Source organism: Delphinapterus leucas, chromosome 15, assembly GCF_059928025.1.
Source record: "Delphinapterus leucas isolate spDelLeu-1000000601 "Yukka" chromosome 15, BTC_Dleu_Yukka2, whole genome shotgun sequence".
Classification (NCBI taxonomy): Eukaryota; Metazoa; Chordata; class Mammalia; order Artiodactyla; family Monodontidae; genus Delphinapterus; species Delphinapterus leucas.
In genome coordinates, this window is record NC_143143.1 from 80,590,708 (window position 1) to 80,613,083 (window position 22,376).

The window sequence follows — 22,376 nt, forward strand, 5'->3', positions numbered from 1 at the left end:
CGGGACCACCCCTTTCTGTTCTTCTCTGTCTCGGCACCTCATTTGTTTCTCCCTTCAGGTGCTTGGCACCATCTGTAATGATTTTGCCCTTTTGTGTTCTATCTCCCCCTCCACTGTCTGTTTCTGCAGCGCCTTTAAATTTAGCTAGTTAGTGATCTTTTAAATGAATGAGTGTCATTGATGGAGATTCCACTCTAGGCCAGATCCTGTGAAAAGATCCAACCCTGAAAAAAACATTGTCGTTCAACAAATATATATTGAGTGCACATGAGCTGAGCACACGGAAGACCTAATGCAAAGGGCTTGGATTCTGGAGCTGGGACCCTGATGGAGCAGGCCATGCCACGTGGGGCTAAGGGCTGTGGCAGAGAAGGTAGGGTGTGCTTGCTATAAGGCCCCCTTATCCTCAATTCCCGAAGAGGAAATTGGGACTTCGAGAAAGGAGGCTTGTCCAGAGCAATTCTCAAATCCCTGGGGTCCCTGAGACCTATTCAGGGGATCCCCGAGGGCCTCTCTTTTCCAACGACATATCTACGTGAGATCAGATTTTCTTCATATATAGCAAGTAAACAACGTATTGCAAGAGGTTGAACGCAGAAGCAGGTATGCGAATCCAAACTTCCATTAAGCCAGACATTACAGAGATTTGCAAGAATGTAAAACTGCCATTCTTCTCAATATTTTTTTTGGTCTTGGAAAATATGGTTATCTTTAATTTTAAAATGTTGCTTACAAGAACATGAAATGGATTTTTAAATTATTTTAAATTAATAAATACACTCAAAAATTTTGCTTCTAATATGATAAATGTTGAAGAATATAGGACAGAAATTCTTCAGGGTTCTCAAAAAATTTTAAGAGTGTAAAGGGATCCTGAGACCAAAAAAAATTAAGAATCGGGAGGCACATGTGTCAGAGTATACAGTAATTGCTGAATAATATTGTTGAAAAAAATTAACTACTAGGAGTACTTCCTCCTTTTTATCATCTGAATTATCAGGGCACATACGTCTCTCACGCTATTGCCAAGGTCATTCGTTCTTAGCTCTTTTTTTAGGGAGGTGTATTTCTTCCACGGTTCGTGGGACGGGTGGAAAGGAACGGCCCTTCTGCTCGCTCGCGGCCCCGCCGCGCTGAGCGCCCCCTGCTGCCCGCTGCTGGAGCTGCGGCCGCTCGCCACACCCACCCCAGTTTCTGTCGGCCCACAGGGAGTCGCCTGTCCCTTTAATTGGCACGTACCAAGTCTTTCCAGGTTACATGTCCTCCCCGAGTCCCAGACCTTAGGAATCACTGATCGAAGGTCCAGTCAGAGGGAAAGTAGAGACCACTTTGTGTTTGGCGGGAGTCCTGCCTCGTCGGGGAGCGAGGGAGGGCGCGGGGCCGAGGCACACCTTAGCGGCCCTCCCCGCCTCGGGCCGTAGTCCAGTCCCAAGATGGCGGCCACCATGAAGAAGGCGGTGAGTGGGGCGCTCGGGTTGCGGGATGCTCGGCCGGCGGGCGGGGGTCGGCCGCAGGGGGCCGGCCGCGGGGTGCTGGGGGCGCGAAGCTCTGAAGCCCGGCGCGGGGCTCGGGGCCGAGACTCCCGACCCTGAAGGCGGTCCCGGGGCGAGGCCTGCCCGCGCCCGGCGTCTTGGGGTCTGGGACCCTTAGAGGACTCTGCGTCGCTTCTGGCGGAGCTGAGGATGATCCTGGAGAGTCTGAGGATCCCGCTGCCCAGACCTTGTCCTTGGGGTGTGGGAAGCCTAAGGGTTCGGTTGACTGCGGCTGGCCATAACGCAGGTACTTTACCTGGGTCGTCACGTTTAACCCTTACAAGTTCACAAGGGTGGGCGCTCTGGTACCCTTCTTTGTAGGCAAGGAAGCTGAGGTCCAGAGAGGTGGAGTCACCTGCCCAAGGTCACGCAGTCTTAAGGAGCAGAGCAGGAACCAGCAATCCCCGGATTATCTGGCCCCTGAGCCACTCAACTCTACACTCGGTGCCCCATGCGCCCTCCAGGCTAAAACCATCTGTTATTGAGGATGGACGATGGGCCGGGGCCCAGAAGCCGTCCGTTTATTATTATCACGGATCCTTACAGCAATTTAGCAAGGGCACGTTTTCCTCCCACTTTACAGACGGAGAAACTTAGAGCGGTGAGCGGCTTCAAAGTGACTCAGCTAATAAGCAGAGGTGGAGTGCAAACTCAGGTGTTATTTTGTTTTTCCCAAAGCCCACCTTTTATCCTACTAAGCAAGCAGAACGCGTCTTCAGGGCTTATAATTTGTTAAGTCTACCCAGATGCTTAAAGAAATCTAGATAGAAAGAAAATGGAGAGGGACAAGGAAATAATATCTGATATTTATTGAGGCTTTACTGTGTGCTGGGCACCGGTTTAAGCACATTGTATACATTGTTTATTTTAATCTTACACTCCTTTAAGGGTGATGTTATGTTTAACCTTATTTTACAGATGAGGAAACTGAAGCACAGAGGCAAATTAGGATTTAGATAAATAAACATAGATGTTCTGCCTCCAGAGCCTGTGTTTTTAACTTCCATGCTGTCTGATCAGAGTCCCATGGCTGAAGGGCTCTGTAGGTCTTGTGTGTGTTTCCTTTCATTCCGCTTCTAAGACCACATGGGAATATGCTTCCATTGCTTTCCTGCTCAAGGGCACCTCATAGTCTAAGCCCTCCTGCACTTGCTGTAGGGTGACCAATCCATCCAGGTTTGCCTGAGATGGAGGGAGTGCTAAAACTGGGAAAGCCCCAGGCAAACCGGGGTGAGTTGCTCATTCTACTGGTCTGTCATCCACGAATTCTTATCAGGTACCAGAGTTGGGTTTAGGGCCATGATGATTGACAGAAGGTATGTGAGATTCACTTGGCCTCTGTTTTGTTTTTATATTGGGCTCTGTCAGGTATGGCCTTTAACTCCATGGAAGATACTAGTTGTGGTTCACCCTCATTCGACAGATGTAGAAACTACAGAGAGATGAAGTAAACGTTGAGGAAATGGTGGAAGAATGGTTTGAACCCTGATCAAAATTCTTGATCAACATTTTTTCCTTTCATTCATTTAACAAACTTTTTGAGCATGGTCTACGGCACAGTTTCAGTTTTAGGTGATCGACATAAGAATGGTGAACAATAATGAGGTTTTTATCCCCTTGTCCTTACAGCATTGTAGAACTTACTCTTGGGGAGAGGCAGGCGTTAATCAATAGTCACACAGAAAACTGTAAAATTTGCAACTCCGATAAGAACTATGGAAGAAAGGGGCTTGTGAAATGAGGGCTGGAATAAGGTCTGCTTTGAGGTCAGAGAAGGCTTTCCTGAGAAGGTGTGATCTGTAGGATTCCATGAGGAGCAGAAGAGAAAGTTGGAGTACCTCCTGCAAAGGCCCTGCGTGCATTCAATAAAAGGATGGCCAGGATGACAGAGAACCGGGGCAGGGGACAGGCTGAACCATGGTGGTAAAATAACTTATAGAGGGGTAGGTGGCGGCCAAAACATAAGATTTTCTTCTTTATCTTAATAAGACTCTCATAGATGCAACATCTTCCTGTAGGTGTCTCCAGTGCTGTGGACAATTTCTGATAGGTTAGCGACATGTGCCTCTTTTCTCTGCCGACTGTAAGAGAAAACAGAGGCATGCTGATGTGTGAGAGTGAAATATCACAGGATAGCCCTTGGAGTTTAAGGAAAATTGTTTGCAGTCTGGATTGCTTTATAACCCATTACCTCCCAGTGGGTCATGACTTTTTCTGGTGAGAAGTTAAGATGAGATGATTCAGTCGTGTCATCTCCAGAGCTCTGCTTTCTATCACCATCTAGCAGAAACGCTTACTTTTTGCACACCTCTTCCACTAGAATATAAGTGTGCCAGTATTCTTGAGGTGAGGACTCATGAATATCCTCCTTTCACAGTACCTCGTACATACGAAACACTAAGTAATTTTTTTTTTTTTTTTTTTTTTTTGCGGTACGCGGGCCTCTCACTGTTGTGGCCTCTCCCGTTGCGGAGCACAGGCTCCGGACGCACAGGCTCAGCAGCCATGGCTCACGGGCCCAGCCGCTCCGCGGCACGCGGGATCTTCCCGGACCAGGGCACGAACCCGTGTCCCCTGCATCGGCAGGCGGACTCTCAACCACTGCGCCACCAGGGAAGCCCCCTAAGTAATTATTAAATGAATGACTGTTCACTGGGAAGGTGAATAAAAATACAAAGCAAAGTTTTATATTGTAGAAACTGGGTAGATACCTTTAAAAAACAAAAATAAAAGCAGACTACAATTGGCCGGAACTTCCTCCTAGGTCTTTAGAACCTGAGGGACCCTGCTGTGGGCCCAGATTGTGCTGGTGAAACCCAGAGTCAGTGTGGGCATGACTGAGGGTGGGTCGCTTTCCTCCCAGGATCCCGTGAGGGGCTGATGCTCCAGATGAGGGTGCAGTCATAGCGCAGGGAATTTTAACTTTCACCTTGAATCTTGGGCAGTCATATTTCTCTTAAGCCTAGCAGAATTTTCCTCTGGGTCTGGGTCTGAGTCTGTTCTTCTTTGTAATGATTTTTGGTAAACGTTATTCAGGAAATAAAGCACTTAGCTGTCGTTTATTGAAAGGCGACTCCATCTCCAGGCTCTACGCCAGGTGCTCATTTTATCCCCTCTGCAAGGTGGGAATAGCTTCCGCATTTTACAGATGACAAACCTGAGGTGGCTCCAGAGAACTGAACAATTTGCCTAAGGTTCCTGCTTCCTTGGATTTGAATCCACTCTTACTCTTTCCACCACTCTGGTACTACTAAGTAACTCCTTCCTCCTTGAGTTATTTTGGCTTCGTGAGCGGTACTAACTACATCGGGCTTCTCTCCTAACCTTTGGGGGTGTGGGTCTCTTTAAGAATCTGATGAAAGCCATGAAGACCCTTCCAGAAGAATGCACATATAATCCACAGCATTTTGCATAGTTTCAGGGGTAAATGGACCTCTGACAGTCGGTGCACTCCCCGTTTAGAATTACTCCCTCCCTGCCAAATGGAGCTTCCAGCAACATAGGAGTGTTTCTAGATCAGTGAGATTAAAACGGAAGCCACCACTGTAATCAGAGAGGGTGCTGACTTCTCACTTTCCACAGTAAACAGCCCTCCCCTGGGTGGCACGCGGTTTAACCAGCGCGTGTGTTTGCCTCAAACCCCGACTTGAGTCCTTAACCCCAGGGAGAAAACCACCATTAAGGAAATGAACTCCAGGGTCCAGCGTGTGCTGGGGGCTGCCGTTTGGTGAGGCTACAGCAGGAAACGCCTGCTTTGGAAAGGTAGAAGGCAGGTGGCCAGACTCTCCACAACTTTTCAGAAACCCTGTGTCGGTGAGTCTGATGGAACATGATTTAGATTCAAGCTCAGAAACAATGGATTAAGCCTCAGTTGTGTTTCAGCCCTGTGCTGGGTGCTTTCATGGGGATTACCCCAGTAAAGCCTCACCATGACAAGTGCATCTGTAAATACATATTCAGGCTTTCAAGGACTCAATATTTGAATTCTGCAGGAGCAGGAACTCTAGAATTCTCTATTCCCTGTTGGCTTAGAGAGTTGAGACTTCTTGTGCAGGCAAATGACTTGAATGCCAACATATCTGCATATGGACTTTGCTTTGGCTTCTGTAGCATAGCTCAGTGTTTCCCAGCTTCCATATTTGTAAAAATTATGCACCAGGGTGAACATTCAAAGCTATACGTATATCCCACTGTAAAGGATTTTTTTCAAGATAACTGCTGGGTGTCTGATGATGGGGCTGATGCGTGTGTATTGGGTGATGAGAGCCTGGGTCAGAGGAAGGCTGAATTCTAGGTGTCTGCATTTATATTCCGATCACCAAGCTCCGTACTGCTTGAGACAACAGGTTGCCTCAAATAAAGGAAATAAAAGTCAATTGTCAAGAGAGACCGGGTGAAAGGATGGGGTGTGGTTGTTATGAACCATTACTGTTATTGGCAAAAGAGCCCTAAATAGTCCTTGTTGAAGCTATATCTGTCTCTTTCCTGCTTTAAATTATCATCAAGTGCCCATGTTCCTCTTCTATAAATGAGGGGAAACTCTAAGGAAGTCTGTTATTTTTAAAAAAATGTTTAAAAAATATATAGTCCCTTGTTAATCAACTATATTCCAATATAAAATTTAAAAAAAAATGAAAAGGGGAAGGAACCAAAAAAAAAAAAAAGTGCGCCTTTGAGAATCTGATTAAAACCAAGGACTTCCTCCTCCTCTTCCAGGTATACATGATTGCGTGTATAAACACACACAGACACACACTTTTGCCTTTAATTTCCAAGAGCTCATGGACCTGTCTGGACGCGAGCCAGATTACCTGGGTTGAAACCGAGCTTTACCACTTACTTGCTATGTGGCTTTGGGCAAATTATTTAACCTCTCCATGCTTTCTCCATCGGTAGAACAGTGGTACTAATGATCCTACTTAATAAGACTGATTGGAGGATTAGCAGAGATAATAAAGTACTTAGAAAGTTCTTGGTACATAATAAATGCTCAGTAAATGTTAGCTGTTATATGGTTTCATAGATACTTTGTTGTCTAAGTAGTCCAATTTTATTTACAAATTTAATCACAGTTAAAAATATTCAATTTTTATCATTTTACAGTGAATTACACCTTATTCATAATTAAGACACATAAACAAGTTCTGCATTAAATGTAATTTTTAATGTGTGTGTGTAGAATATAGTCACTGAAATGCATAGTGACCCTCAAGCCAGTGTATCAGTTAGATTAAAAATTATAGAAACAGACTTCTGATAGCCTCAATAAACTTAAGCAAGTTTTAACTCTGAGAGAATAAACTAGTCTGAGGCATTTACCAAAATTAATTATCACATCACTTTTGTTCCCTGGGCTATCTTAAAAAATTCTGCTCTAGGCCAAAAGTTGACTGACTTGATTCAGGACTTATTCTTTTTTTTTTTCCTTGGGTTTTTATCTTGTGCCATACAGCTCAAAAGAGTTTGAATTGAGTTATATTTATCTCCAGAAATGGGTACACTCCTGTTCTTGTCACTTCCTTATTACAAAGCCTGCAGTCCCTGGAGAGTTTCTCTCAAGATTTCTTCCCTGTTTCTGATTTTCTGGTACAACCCTCAGCTGTGGAGGCTGGTGGAAAATAGTTTTAAAGGTAGTGCAGTTTTGCTCTGTGTCGATTCAGGACTTATTCTTAATTGTTATTTATATTTGAAGTGTTTTTGCACGTTAGGCATTACTCCATAGCATATCAGAAGAGGTTATAGATTTATGAACAAATCTTAAGCTTGTGGAGCAGAAACTTAGTAAGGCCTGTGTTTGTGATATTCTGAACCTCTCGTGATTCTGGACTCTGAGGGCAAGTAGTTTATTGGGCTATTTCAGAGTTATATTAAAAGCTAACCTATAACTTCTCCATTAAAATTAACTCTACAAAACAGTGTATATGTTTTTTCAGGCTGCAGAAGATGTCAACGTTACTTTTGAAGATCAACAAAAGATAAACAAATTTGCACGGAATACAAGTAGAATCACAGAGCTGAAGGAAGAAATAGAAGTAAAAAAGGTATTGAAAATACAGATCTTATTTAAGAAAAATAAAAGTTCTTCATGCTATAGCTTTTTAAAACTAAATTCAGTAATATGTGATTATATCTGTCTGGGCTCTTTGTTGTAGATGACAAAATACACTCTAGTGAGTTTAAGAAGGAAGACGTTGTTTAAGGGAGGTGAGATAGCGTACAGATTGTTGAGGGGTGTGACCCTCGGCTGAGGGTCTAGGAGCAGGTCCCAGAACCAGAGAACTTGGCTGGTGATGGAGCTGCTGTTGTCGCCACTGATCCCAGAGCCAGCTGCCCCCTCCACCATGGGGACGCTGCCCGTCAGTCCTCGGAACACTGGGCTGCTGCCGTGCCCAAGCCTGTGTGTCAGAGGCTTGTGCCCAGCCTCTTCTCATGCAGCTCTCCTGGGTTGAAGTCCAGTTCAGGTGTCTTTGATTAGTGGAATTTATGTTATTATTTGCTTTCATTCTATCATCAAGCAAAGCTGAGAAATGCAGGTTTGTGTTTGTGTTCGTGTTTTTATTCTACTATAAGAAGGCAGAAGTCACAAGGTGGGAAACAAAGTAGGAGACATTTTGAGTGGCCATGGATACCTCCACTGTCCGCCTCAGGGGGCTTATAGCAATCTGGAACTATCTAAAGGACAGTGTGTTAGTGAGCTACGTGCTTCCTTATGAAATGCTATCTAAAAATGTAAGAAACTTATTTTAATGTGATGATACCTGTGTGAAAGAGTCCCTCAAAGAGTTGAGGTCCCCAAATTAAAATTGGCTTTTAGCCTCTATTAGGGAATTTTGAATACATTCTTCATTGCCATTCACTTTTGTATTTACAGAAACAACTCCAGAATTTAGAAGATGCTTGTGAGGATATCATGCTTGCAGACGACGACTGCTTAATGATACCTTATCAGATTGGTGATGTTTTCATTAGCCATTCTCAAGAAGAAACACAAGAAATGTTAGAAGAAGCAAAGGTATGTTGGAGTCTCTCCCTGGGTGATGAAGTCTAAGCCTTAAAGTAGGATTTATGTCATTATAAAATAGAATGTGTAATTTTAGGTGTAATGGAGAATAAGGGATGATAGCTAATATTTCATGCATTCTTACAATGTCCCAGGCCTGCTCTGAATGTTTTGTAAGCATGATTTTGTTTAATCCTAACGATGACTCTATGGGATAATACTGGGAATCCCAATTGAGAGCTGAAGAAGAATCGAGGCTTAGAGAGGTTATGGGACTTCCTCAAAATGACAAAGGGAATCCTCTTTGCCTCCAGAACCTGTGTTCTAAGTTAATAGTATTTAGAAAGTACAGAATATTATAAAGTAGAAAAGTCACCCGTAATCCCACTACCCAGAGATAATCATCCATAATAAACATTTTCATGTATTTCTTTTATGTTCTCTCCTCCTCTTTCTCTGTGTATTTTTGCTTCACGTTTTGGTCACTTAATGTCCTAGTTGGGTATTATCTTGTTCCATTTAATGTTCATTTATCCAGCAGATCTTCACTGGGAGCCTGTTCTAGGCCAGCTACACGTGCTTTAAAAACATCAATTTTGATGACTGTTCAATGTCATGTTGGTGGCCATTGATTCAGCCCACTGTCCTCCTGTTGTTACATTAACTTGTTTTTGCTGTTTTCCTATAGGAATATTGTAGTGAGCATTCTTAAACCTAAACCTTTGTTCACATGTAGAAAGTTCTTTTAAGGAAATAATCAGAGAAGTGTAATTCCTGGGTGAGAGTATGGATTCACTGACAACATTTGGGCTTGTTAAAAATTCAGATTATTGAGCCCAACCCCAATAACTTCTAATTCAGGAGGCCTGGAGTGGAGCCCTGGAATTCATATTTCTCACAAGCTTCCAGGTGATCTGGGGGCCACCCTTTGAGAACCACTGGCCATATTTCTAAACTAATAACGTTGTCAATACTAGGCATTCTTCTTTTGTTCCTGATATTAATGGGTACATATATTATTTGTGTGATTCCATTTTTTTCTTTGTCATGTTTAGGAAAAATCCTTTTGATCCTGGCCAGGAAGGAATTTCTGACATTCCATGCATTTTGTGTGGCAAAACTGCTCTTTCATAAATGAGGCTCTCATTACTGCTCTTTCAAAGTCTAACTCCAGGGGCCTCATAGTTAGGGAAATTTCTGCCAGGTTTTTTGGTTTTTTTTTTTGCGGTACGCGGGCGTCTCACCGTTGTGACCTCTCCCGTTGCGGAGCACAGGCTCCGGACATGCAGGCTTCGCGGCCATGGCTCACAGGCCGAGCTGCTCCGTGGCATGTGGGATCTTCCCGGACCGGGCACGAACCCGTGTCCCCTGCATCGGCAGGCGGACTCTCAACCACTGCGCCACCAGGGAAGCCCTCTGCCAGGTTTTGACAATAAGTTGTTACTTTTAATTATTGGTGAGTGTGTGAATTTTTATCATTTCCTCTAGTTCCATAGTTATTTTTGTGGGAAGTTGGAAAAGGCTGTGTCAGAAACCAGGCCCGTGGTAAACTGTTTACCGTAAATGTTTGAATGTCATTCTTTCTTTATTAGGATATGATAATTTAGGAATTAATTTTCTTTTATTTTATTCTGTTTTTTAAGTCAGCCAAAACTGAGAAAAGCTTGACTTATTCTATAATAAGCAAATATAGATCATGAATGAAAAATGCCCCACATTCAGACTTTTGGTTTAGATTTAATTATCAGTGTTATTTAGCTGCCTGTCCAAGTTTAGAAAGTTTTTGACCTAAAATTCTTCCCCAATATTATTTCATCCACAGATGCTCAGAAATCATCCAACTGAAGAGAATTAATTTAAACTAATTTTTTTTTCCAGAAAAATTTGCAAGAAGAAATTGATGCCTTAGAATCCAGAGTGGAATCAATTCAGCGGGTGTTAGCAGATTTGAAAGTTCAGCTATATGCAAAATTTGGGAGTAACATAAACCTTGAAGCTGATGAAAGTTAAACATTTTATAATACTTTTTAAATTTGTTTAATAAACTTGAATATTGTTTAAAATGATAATTTCCCTTCTTCAAATGATATGGAAAGCAAAACTTTTTTTAAAATTTTCATTTATTTAATGGAAACGCCTATTTTCACATGTCTTGCTTATTTATTTTATATTTTTAAAAGAAGACAGTATTCATCTATGTATTTTGCATAACAATTATATCAAGTGTAGGGGCTTTATGTCATGTTATTAAAATCAGTTAAGCAATCGTTTACGTTTCTATATTATCACTTAGAATATTTGTGCAATTTTTATTATAAGAAAATTTAACAGTTAACATGCGTCATGTTGTTTATCTACTATGTCTGTTTCAGTTGCCACTTAGAGATGGTAAAAGCACTGCAGAAAGATCCGGTCCTACATCTGTCTACTTTTACTCCACAACTAAAACTTTGTCATATACTAAAACAAATGTATATATTTTCTTTAAATATGTGTAGTATATATTACATCTAAGCATATGTATTTCACATATAGATCTTGGTTTAAGAGTCCAGATGATGCTGAGACACGTGAGGCATGTTGAACTTCATACACAGAGCAGAACAACAGAGATATACCAATAGAAAGAGATGTTTGGGTTTTTTTTAAATTGTAAGTTTTAGATTTTATTTTAGTGCTTTGCAATTAACTGGGGTTTGTATTGATAATGGTGTGGAAGTTAAGCAGCTGTGTGTTTAAAAATAAGGCTTTTTTCCTTAAAGAGTACATTTACTCCCTACTGCCCCTGCAAAAGATAACCGTTTTGGGATTTAGAAGACCTAATTGTATTAACTTTCCAGCAGGTGGCACTGATATGCCAAAATACCAATGGAGGAATCATAATACCCAAGTGAGGATAATTCCAGGATTAAATGTCCATAGTTTTAGAGGAAATGTCATTTTTTTCACTTTCAAGGCTAAGCATTGCATATGTATCTTTTTGGTTAAACGTTTAGAAACAATTCAGGCTTAAAGGTAGAATATATAATTCTAAAATTCTTCACGACTTAAAGGCAAACTTTTTTTTTTTTTTGCGGTACGCGGGCCTCTCACTGTTGTGGCCTCTCCTGTTGCGGAGCACAGGCTCCGGACCCGCAGGCTCAGCGGCCATGGCTTCATGGGCCTAGCCGCTCCCCGGCATGTGGGATCTTCCCGGCCTGGGGCACGAATCCGTGTCCCCTGCATTGGCAGGCGGACTCTCAACCACTGCGCCACCAGGGAAGCCCAAGGCAAACTTCTAAATTGCTGCAAATTTTCCCAAAGAGTGATATTCAAATTCTAGAAAATGACGCTTAGAAGGATATGTTTTCTTCTGTGCATTTGGTTAGAAGTGTGAGACTGGGGAAGTGTATTGTAGCAGGAAACAGATAACACCCTCAAATTAGAAAAATTGGAGAAAATTTGAGCCAGGATTCCAAAGGTGGAGGGTAGCCACTAGGAGTGTCTCGTACCCACAGAGGCTGGTGGGGAGCGAGTAGCCACCCCCTTCACTCTGGAGCTCAGGGAAGGGCTGCCTTCATTTGAAGAGGGGCACAGCCAGCCAGGGACATCCCTGCAGTGACAGAGCCAGGGGACTGGACACCCTGACCTCATTCTCCCTCCAGAAGCCAGCTTGTGTCCACCATTGGCCAAACCCATTGGGAATCCAGAGGTAGTCCATAGAAGTTGGTCTTTTGCGGGGCCCGGGGGAGGTGAATGGATGGATCTGGAGGGCCAGTTGGAAGATCCAGCCAGAGGCTGGCTAAAATTGAACCTTTTAGAAATGTTAGCATTGAAGGCTCATCTGACTTATGTGCCAGAAACTGAGTTGTATAAACTGGCCAGGACTGAAAATTTTGTAACCACATTAGTGAATAAGCCTAATACAAAAAAACCAAACATCTAATGGGGGGAGGGAGGGGGATACATTATTGCTAACTTTATACCTTATTTTTTAAAGTGTACCTGTGAAGTAAACTTACGAAGGACATCAGAAATATTTGATTCCCATTTTAAATTGATTCCTAAAGTGTCAGTCAGCCTTTTCTTATTTTTATTAGTAAATTCATTGGGCTAAGGTGAAGGCTATGAACTGAATGTACTGCATCTGATAAAATCCAGCCGCGTAGTTTTTTTGTTTGTTTTTGGGTTTTTTTTTGCAGTACTTGGGCCTCTCACTGTTGTGGCCTCTCCTGTTGCGGAGCACAGGCTACGGACGCGCAGGCTCAGCGGCCATGGTTCATGGGCCCAGCCGCTCCGCGGCATGTGGGATCCTCCCAGACTGGGGCACGAACCCGTGTCCCCTGCATCGGCAGGCGGACTCTCAACCACTGCGCCACCAGGGAAGCCCCGCGTAGAAGTTTTGATCTGGATTTGTCACCACTTTTTTTGGACAGTAATCCTGGTTTTTATATACAATTACTAGTTTTAGAAAGTGCAACTTTTTTTTTTTTTTAAAGCAATGCAGGCTAAACGAAAGATATTTGTAGAAAAAAATTGACCATCAGGCTGCTGGCTTGCAAACTCATGTGCACAATCTGCTACGTCTTATCCAGGCATTGATAGGAAGTAAATAATAGATAATTTGCTCTGCAGTGAGGGTCTTAGGAGCTCGTGCTGCTGACTTTAGTTTTTAAATACTTCTCAAATCTGTCCATTTCTTTCTATCTCCACAACCACCACTAGGCTTATCCAAGCCTTAAGAGCTCTACTCAAAACCACGACTAATTAGGGGAGGGATGGGGAGTTGGAGGGTGTTGGGGAGGGATGCCATTTGATATAGAGTTCTGACAGCTGGAGGCCAGGGGGAATTTCTCAAGGGCTTTGAATAGAAAGGTGGTATATATGATTGGAACAATATTTTAGAATAATTTGGCAGTTGATTGGTGGGTATTACTACAAAGTGATGGAGGAAGGGATACCAGATGTTACTGCACTTTCTTTGGTGCATAGATCCAGTTGGCAGAGGAAAAGAAAGAAAAGTAAGCTAGGACCTGGAGAGAAGGTGAGAGACGTAGGTCTTGACAGTGATTGGAGAGATGAAGGTTCAGGAAGGAGGAGAAACCAAAGAGAACTTGGTTTTGAGCACAGGCCAAGTACAGCCTGCAGTACGTTTTCTTTGGCGCTCCTAGTTAAAAAGAAAAAGAAAAAATTTTTTAAGTGTCTTGCCACAATAAAATCAGGAGCTCTCACATAAATGCAGTTTGGCCAAACATTGGGACCACATTTCCAGCTGGCATCTTCAGCCGCTCACCCATTGGACAGAGCGGCTCGCCAGTTCGCCCCGCCCACTCCCCTCATTTGCATACTTGCCGGGCGCCCGCGCACGCTCGGCTTTGCTACCCCCGGAAGCCTGTGCGCCCCCCGGAAGCCTGGGGGACCCCTGGAAGCCCGTGGAATGGTTAACAAAGGCAGGAAAGTCGGAAGTGTCTGGTCTATCCAGCAGGAAAGGGGAGACTGAGAGAAGAGCATGAGTTTGGCCTTCGACACTTGGAGTTGCTAGGACGCCGGTCCTGTGCCGATGTAAACTTGGCTCTTGGAAGGTAGGTTGAAACTTCTTTTTTCCGGGGCTAAACCTGAGGCGCTGCTGCCTCTGAGTAGAGCTGCCGCTAGACGGCGGCGGTATAACGCTAAAGTTGGGAAGACAGGTGGGCCGAGGTCGAGGCCTACGGAGCCAGAGTGGGTTTGGGAACCCTTGCCTGCAGCTACCCGTCCTGGGGCCTGCGGAAGACGGCTGACCGACCAGGCCCGGGCAGCCACGCGCCGTCGGGGCTTAGAGGGGAACAGGCCTATAGGATACAGGCGGGAGTCTGCGTTTGAGCCCCTACTTCCCAGTTTCCACGTGAACCTGGGGCTGTCCCCACTCCATGCAGGACTGGGGAGATATATTTTAGGACCATTTTCATCCTAGAGAAGTGCTTCTTAACGTTTCAAGTACACACACATCATTGGGGGATTTTGTTAAAACGCAGATTCTGGTTCAGTGGGTTCGTGCTGGTGCCTGGGACTCTGCATTTCTAATAAGCTTCCAGATTATTCTGATATTGCTGGTCAGTGGGCCATACCTTGGACAGCCCAGGTAGCTTTGTAATGGAAGAGAAGAGGACTTAGGAAAGAATGCAGGTGGGAGAAAAAGAACCATCAAAGGAGACAGAGGCTGCAGTAGTGAGGGGGGGGTGTAGAATCTTACACATCTTACAGATTCAAAGGTTTTCGCAGGACTAAACCCTGAAAAATCGTTTTCTCCATTGGGCATGATGCTGAGGGAGACGATGGATAGAATAGTTGCCTTCAACAACTATTTATAGAAACTGGGGGTGGAACCCAGTGTTTTAACAAGCCCTCCAGATGATTGTGATTCAGCTAAAGAACTATCTCGGCTCCAGTTATTCAGTCTGTGTGGGGTTGGGAGGGAGAAACCAAACACCAACTGAGAATTCTCAACGCACAGTTATAGTGGGGAAAAGAGTAACAAGATACCGGAGCATCAAAGAAGACTGACCCATCCTGCTTAGGGGTGAGGGTAGCTAGAAGTGTCCTGCTTGCTGGGGGTAAACAGATTATAAAAGATTAAGCAGTGGTGATTGAGATTTGGAGGCAGAAGTGAAAAGTATCTTTACAAGAAAGTTAATAGTGGAAGGAAGGAGATAGACTATCATTTAATGCCATTACTGTGTCGATGGAAGGACGTTTTTTGGGTTTGTTTTCATTTTTAAGATCAGGGAATATATGAGTCCATGTAGGAGTAGATAGCAAGGAATCCAGGAGAAAAAATGATGGAAAAATCAAGGGACAAGAGATAAAGAAGCACAGCAGGGGAAGGGTCCGTGTGAAGGAAGAGGATAACACGGTGCTTCTATGAACAGTAAACCGGAAAAACGCACAATTAATTTACATTTTATAAAAGCTCTTCCTTGAGGAATAAATGATAGAAAAAAGATTCAGAATAGTGATTAATTCTGGAGGGGGAAGAAGATATGACTGGGGAGGCAAAGACAGGAGCCTGGGTCGTGGGTACATAGCTGTTTACTTTCAATATGTTATATTCAGTGTGAATCCTTCATGCTAACATGAAATCACTCACAGTAACAAGTGTTTATAAAACTGTGTTAGTTATGGTACAAATAAACCAGAAAGAAGTGTGTGTTGTTACTGATATTTAACTGCATCACTTTCAACATTTTTTTGTGTCATTTGACATAAAACTGAGTATTGTTAACTCTCCTTTTTTTTTTTTTTTTTTTTTTTTGCGGTACGCAGGCCTCTCACTGCTGTGGCCTCTCCCGTTGCGGAGCACAGGCTCCGGGCGCGCAGGCTCAGCGGCCATGGCTCACGGGCCCAGCCGCTCCGCGGCATGTGGGATTTTCCCGGACCAGGGCACGAACCCCTGTCCCCTGCATCGGCTGGCAGACTCTCAACCACTGCGCCACCAGGGAAGCCCCACAATTCTTTATTAAAGATTAGATATGCACAGATACACAGACACACAAATGCACACGCACATACATCCGTACTGGGCAGAACTTGAAATTTGGTTTAAAGATTTGGTATAAAAATTTTGGAGGACAGTAATTAGGGCTTGTTTGTAGGTGTTTCTCGGTAACTAGTTCTCTTGGAGAGCCTGCATTCTGATGCCTGAAATTAATTCTAATGATACTAAGAACGAGCATTGAGGGCTTACATGCTGGCACTGTTCTGAATGCTTTTTATGTATTAATTCCTTTCTCATGATAACTCTTTGGAATAGATTCTGTTATTACCCCTCATGGTACAGGTGTGGTAAAAGGTTTATAGAGGATAAGCAATTTGCCCCAAGCCTTACAGCTTAGGCAGCAAATGGGCTGTTAATGAATGCATAGGCTGTACTGCTGAGACTTCTTTTCGTTGGTGATTTTGTGTCCTTTGACTGATGAAAAAGACTTTCAGATAGCTTCTCAGCTGTCCATGTAAATGTATATGTGTATGTATGTATAAAATACAACATTAAAAGAAGAGGGAAAAGAAAGAATGGAAATGAGTAAGAAAGAGAAAAGTAAATAAATTGGCCCAGAATCTGCACGTTAGATTAACATGCTCTGAGCTTCTGGCAGCTAAGGCAAAGAAAGAAAAATGATGAGTAAATACCACGGTAGAAAGAGTGATACCTACCAGTATCTCAGGAGAAAGGAAAAAAACGTTTTTCAAAGGAGTAAACCCTGAAAAAAAAATTTCCCCTATTGGTCATTGACTTTGAGTAGTGGAGTAGATGTTAACTTCAACACCTGCTTCGGAAGAAATGCAGGAGCAGAATTCACATGGCCAATTCTTGTAGCAACTTAATAGTTAACCTCAGTCCAGTGGAAGGAAATCAGAGAGAGGCTGATGTTAACCAGCCAACATCCATAGGCATGGTCTGAGCGCTTTATATATGTCCACTCAGTCCTCACAGCCCTATAAGGCACGGGCTTTTATTATCACCGTCTCCATTTTACAGACGACAAAAAGGAGGCCCAGAGAAATTAAGTGCCCTGCTCAAGGCCCCACAGTCTTTAGTAGGGGAGCCAAGACTCAAGTCCAGGCAGTGGGGCTTCAATCTGTGCACCTGAACACTTGATTTCAATACTGATATGCAAGTGTAGAATCTTCCAGCAATCCCTCTAGATCCAAGGACGGCCCATAGGTAAGTTCAAATTCAGAATTTCCCCTAGAAATGGGTAGGAATTAGAGAGCAGAGTAGTGATGGCCTTGGTGTATGAGCCATCGTAAAAGACCCATTTCAGTGGGAACCCATTTCACTGCAGTCCTGTAAGGTGAAGGAAGGTCTCTGGTTATGCCCGTAGAGCATCTGGAATCTTGAACTTGGCCTTGTGCACCACTGTGCACAGTAATATTGGGTACATGGGGAAGGGTCATTTCTGTTGGAAACGGACAGTGAATACTAGTCATAATTTCTCATTTATTTTGTAATCATATGTCTAACATTCACAATCGTCTCGGAGTTTGCGGTAACATTGGAATTATTGGTAGAGTTTGTCTGGTAGATGTCAACAAAACCCATGAGGGCACAGATGTAGATGAGCAGATGTACTAGGCAATGGAATTAAATCCTCCTCAGGATGTGATTGCAGTGGAAAACAATTGGCAGTGGAAAACTTGGATTTAATGAATAATCTACTAATTATTATCTTAAACCATTCAGCTCAAACTTATGAAGTCCCAATTGCAGTAGCTGGCAGTGGCAAAAGAACTATAATTAAACTAAACTAGCCCCTAAATATGATGAAACTTGTGTCCAAGCTGACTCTTGATTTGGTCCACATCTCCATTGGTGGTCTCTACCACCTTGGTCCAGTGGCCATGATCGCTCATGTGGACTATTGCTCATTTCTTGTAATGAGTCTCCCTGACTCTGTCCTTCTTGACACACTCCCTTCTATTCATTTTTTTTTACCCAGTAGCCAGATACTTTTTTTTTTTTTTTTTTGCGGTACGCGGGCCTCTCACTGTCGCGGCCTCTCCCGTTGCGGAGCACAGGCTCCGGATGCGCATGCTCAGCGGCCGTGGCTCACGGGCCCAGCCGCTCTGCGGCATGTGGGATCTTCCCGGACCGGGGCACGAACCCGTGTCCCCTGCATCGGCAGGTGGACTCTCAACCACTGCGCCACCAGGGAAGCCCCAGTTACATTTTTTAAGACTACAAATCTGATTCCCCTCCCCTCAAAAAAAAAAAAAAAATCCTCTTCTCAGTAGGAGTCATAGAAAAGAAAATACCTCACCTGGCCTGCTTAGTGTGAACCCTGCCTGCCTCTCCATTGCTGCTCACCTCTGCACTAGTTCCAGTTCCCCAGGTTTGTCATGCTCCCTTCAGTCATGGGACTCGTACCTTCGCCAGATCTAATCCCCCCAGTTAACCTTCACAGCCCATGTGCCTCTCCTTTGCGGCACACGTGGCTAAAACACTGATAGTTATCTGTTCAGATTGTTGGTATGTCTTCCTCATGAGATGAAGTCAGGGACCACTTTGATCTCGTGCTCACTCTTGTATTCTCAGCCCGACCCACCATGCAATCTGGCACACCCTAGTGCTCAATCTTTATTATGGGCCAGCAATTCCACTCCTTGGTAGGGATCCAATAGACATGAGAGTTTGTGTCCATCAAAAGGCATATACAGAAATGCTCATAGTGACTTTATTCTATTCTGGAAACAACCCAATTTCCATCAACAGGAAAATGGAGAAATAAATTGTGGTCTATTCATAAAATGAAATACTACACAACAATAAAAAAGAACAAATTACAGTGACATGCAAGAAAACAGATGAGTCTCACAGATATAATGTTGAGTGAAAGAAGCCAGACACAAAAGAGTATGTTGTGTATGATTCCATTGATAGGAAGTTTAGCAATGGTGGAGGGTAGGGGAAGGCCACCTTTTAGAGAAGGATAATAATAAGAACCACTTAGGGAGCATTTACTAAACCACAGGCACCCGATAGAGCCCTTATGCCTTAACTAACACACCCTCCGCAAACCCTGTGACATTGATTCTTTTATGATTCCCATTTGTCAGATGAGGAAAGCTCTGGGAGGAGGGACACCTTGCTGAGACCACACTGCTGGTAAGTGCAGCACTGAGTCCACTGCTTCTCCCCGTGATCTTGCTCTGTCCTGACAATTATATTAGCTGCTGCACAAGAACCGTTGCCTGGGGCTGCTAGGCCAAAAGATTGCATGAGATAGCAAACGCCAAGCATTCCCCAACAGGCCTGGGACAGGGTAAGGACTGAATAAATAGTGTCTATTATGATTCGTCCTATGAAAAAAACGGAGGCTCAGAGTGGTTGCTCAAGGCCATATAACTAAGTAACATTGCATTTGTACTGTTTTGACCGTGAATGCTATTGTGTGGATTGATTCTAAGTGACTTCCATACTTACCCTGAATGCAGCACCACAGAGTGACTTTCATGGTCACTGAGCACTTTTGTCTTCCTGAACCTTTTCCTCCATAAGACATACTGAAAAGTATATTTTATGACTGCCTTGGCATAAAGACAAATGTAACTCAGGCTGGTTTAGTACATTCAATATTTTTTTTGATTTTAGAAGAAATGAAAATGTTTTCTTGGGCTCCTAAGTTACCGTATGGGCCCCAGGCATTATGTCCACTGGGACTAATGGAGAAGTAGGCTCTGTTGAATGCAGATGGGATTGTCAGGTGTCAGTGATGAAGATGGTGGGTTTCTCTGGGGGAGTAAGGGAGAAAAATGCACTTGAAGATAGAATTCTTTTTTGATGGGAAGAGATTCTACTTCTTTTTTTAAATTGCCATGGTTACTGTAAAATATTCAGCCATCAGCATGACATGACATTTGAGTTCAAATGATAGTGAAGACTTTTTGATGTAATAAAAAAGCAGAAAACAATCTAAAAAAAAAAAAAGAGACCACCATTCACAGAAATGGTGTTTTGCATCATTTTATCTGATTTGGAATGGGGTGGGGAGGAGGAATTGATGAAATGCTATAAAACACTAGAGTTTAAATAGGCCTTGATGTAAATAATGAGTCATGCTTTCAGCCTTTCAAAGTATATGATGCTAGTTTCAGGTTAGATAATAGTTTATTGGAGGCAATATAAATATGTAGGGACTGATAGCATCAAGTATCACATAGAATACAGGTTTCCCTGAAAGTTTTAAATTACCTATTTGCCTTGAGTCTGGACCATTCTAGAAGGCCTTTGAAAAACCATGGAAGGAAAAAAAAAATCCCTCAAGCAACTTAGATGGTATTTGTCCATGGAATTTGAATTGCTCTTACCTAGTAACTGGTGTTTGTAACATTTTATGGAGGTCTTTAAAAAGAAACAAACACAGGAATGGGGGAACTAAAGTAACGCGCTGCACAAGTTCTAAATTTTACACAACAGGGTGCTTACACATCTTCATTCTGTGCGCTTAATGACAGCTGTGTGCCACGCAGGACAAGGGGAAAGTGTGAAATATGGGTTAATTTCGGTGTTACAGCTGCTATTAACACAGAACCAAGACAGCACAAAGACAATAACCTACTCTTCTGTCAAGAGTGGCAGGTGTAATTGCTCTAAGGACCAAGTAATGTGAGAACAGATGAACGTGAGACCGAGAGGAAAGCCATTGTGAAGGCAGAGAAAATGGGTTAAGCCATCACGCAATTATCTGTTGCCTTTGGTCCTCATCATGGTGAATGAGATAATCTTACCCCGAACCAAGGTGCGTTCAGACCAGAAATGCTAGGCCTGGGTCTAACCCAGATGTCTCCCTCCCGTGGAGCTCCCAAAAATGAACAAAGCAGGCTGGGCGAGGAGCAGCTGCCCTGGTTAGACGTGGCAGCTCTCCCTAGTTCACCACAGTTTATTGTCTCCTCAACGGTCAAGTCCCTGAGGCTTTTACGGAAGAGGGATTTCTAGTCGTCTTTCGTTTTAGCCTAACATTGTAGCTGTTGGAACACTTGGGAGGTGGGGAGGTGTCAGTGACAGTCAAGGACGTGCCCCATGTCAAGGAAGAAATGACCCTTGGCTTCAGCCAGCAGTTGTCATGTTGGAATTTGGGCAAGAGTTGCTGAGGCTTCAGATTGTCCAAAAAAAGCCAGAAATTGAATTTCTTTCAGTTTGAAATCTTCCAATTTTAAATGTTTCCAAATCATTCAAAAATTTAAAATCCGTTAAGAACAGAACAATAAGGCATGAACAACCAACATCTGCAAACCCCAGTCCACAGACCACCAACTTGTAGCCAGTTCATAGGGGAATGGAAACATCAATCAGTAGGGCTCTGTGAGGGCTGACAAAAGCCCTTTAATAGTAGAAGAGAAAATCTCATCTTTTCCTTTGGAGGTTTACACTCCCGAGTTTGGACACTCTTCAACAATGTGTTCCCTTTCTTCAACCTGAAGAAAAAGTTAGTAAATATATATGGCAGGGGTATTTTTTACAACATCTCTAAGTTGTTTAAATGTGGTTTTAGTTTCTGTCTTAGTTTCTATGATGGGTTAAAAGAGATTTCAATACATTGCTCAAAAAATGACATTTCTTCAGTAGATGAAAAAGCAGTAGCAGACAGAGTTTGTTTTTTTTCTTTTAATAACGGTCAAGAAAACATCTAAACAATCTTGAATACCACCGGAGAGCGGTCACCAGTAAGTCAATAAAGCAAAAGGGTTATTAACCTCAAGACAGATGCTGTTGCGATCACAGAAAAACCATCTGCCGTGCACCATTTTTTTATTGACACTTCAGGGTAAACTAATAAAACTCTCCATTTCAATTAAGTTTTGGAAACTCATGTGCCCTCTTTCTCAGATGCTGCAAACGGGCATAAAACTGCAGCAGCCACTTTTTTTTTTTCTCCAATCTCCTCTTGCCTTAGGCTGTAGAGCCAATGGCACATTCTAGCATTTCCTTCACCACAGTCCTTGACACAGGAGTCCATGAGATGTGATGTTAACAGAAGGGGGAAAGGTTAAAACCTTTTTTTATTTTTGCAGGTGAGCTTGTAGAGCTGTTTTGAAATTAAATGTGGCTTTAAAGTGTGCTTTCTGTTTCTTTTCAAGACCTCCTAGAATCCTAGGTTGAGCTGGAAGGGATCTTGGGGAATTTTAATACAGCTTTAATGGAGAGGAGAATCAAGGTGCAGAACAGCTGACTCAGTCAGGGTCAAAGAGCAAAAGAATCCATTTAAATTCCATGTCTGTGGTAGGCAGCCTTCTAAATCGACTCCCAGTGAGTGACCCCTGCCTCTTGGTATTCATGTTTTTGTGTAATCCTCTCTTTTTGAATGTTGGCTGATCCTCTCTTTTTGAATGTT

The 22,376-nt window shown here is 43.2% G+C and overlaps 1 protein-coding gene across 1 annotated transcript; it reads left to right on the forward strand.

The window, feature by feature from the left end:
- The first annotated feature begins 1,214 nt into the window (after positions 1 to 1,214).
- Positions 1,215 to 11,617, forward strand: PFDN4 (prefoldin subunit 4). Its single transcript, XM_022597646.3, has 4 exons — positions 1,215 to 1,457; positions 7,466 to 7,573; positions 8,404 to 8,544; positions 10,411 to 11,617. The coding sequence occupies exons 1-4, from the start codon at positions 1,434 to 1,436 to the stop codon at positions 10,540 to 10,542; spliced, it is 405 nt and encodes a 134-aa protein (XP_022453354.1). The 5' UTR covers positions 1,215 to 1,433; the 3' UTR covers positions 10,543 to 11,617.
- Positions 11,618 to 22,376: the final 10,759 nt, after the last annotated feature.

Bases quoted from the DNA above. Each gene is read 5' to 3' on its own strand.
- PFDN4 (XM_022597646.3), top strand. From the start codon at position 1,434: ATGGCGGCCACCATGAAGAAGGCG. The intron at 1,458-7,465 runs GTGAGTGGGGCG...ATGTTTTTTCAG, and splicing joins CGGCCACCATGAAGAAGGCG to GCTGCAGAAGATGTCAACGT. The intron at 8,545-10,410 runs GTATGTTGGAGT...TTTTTTTTCCAG, and splicing joins AAATGTTAGAAGAAGCAAAG to AAAAATTTGCAAGAAGAAAT.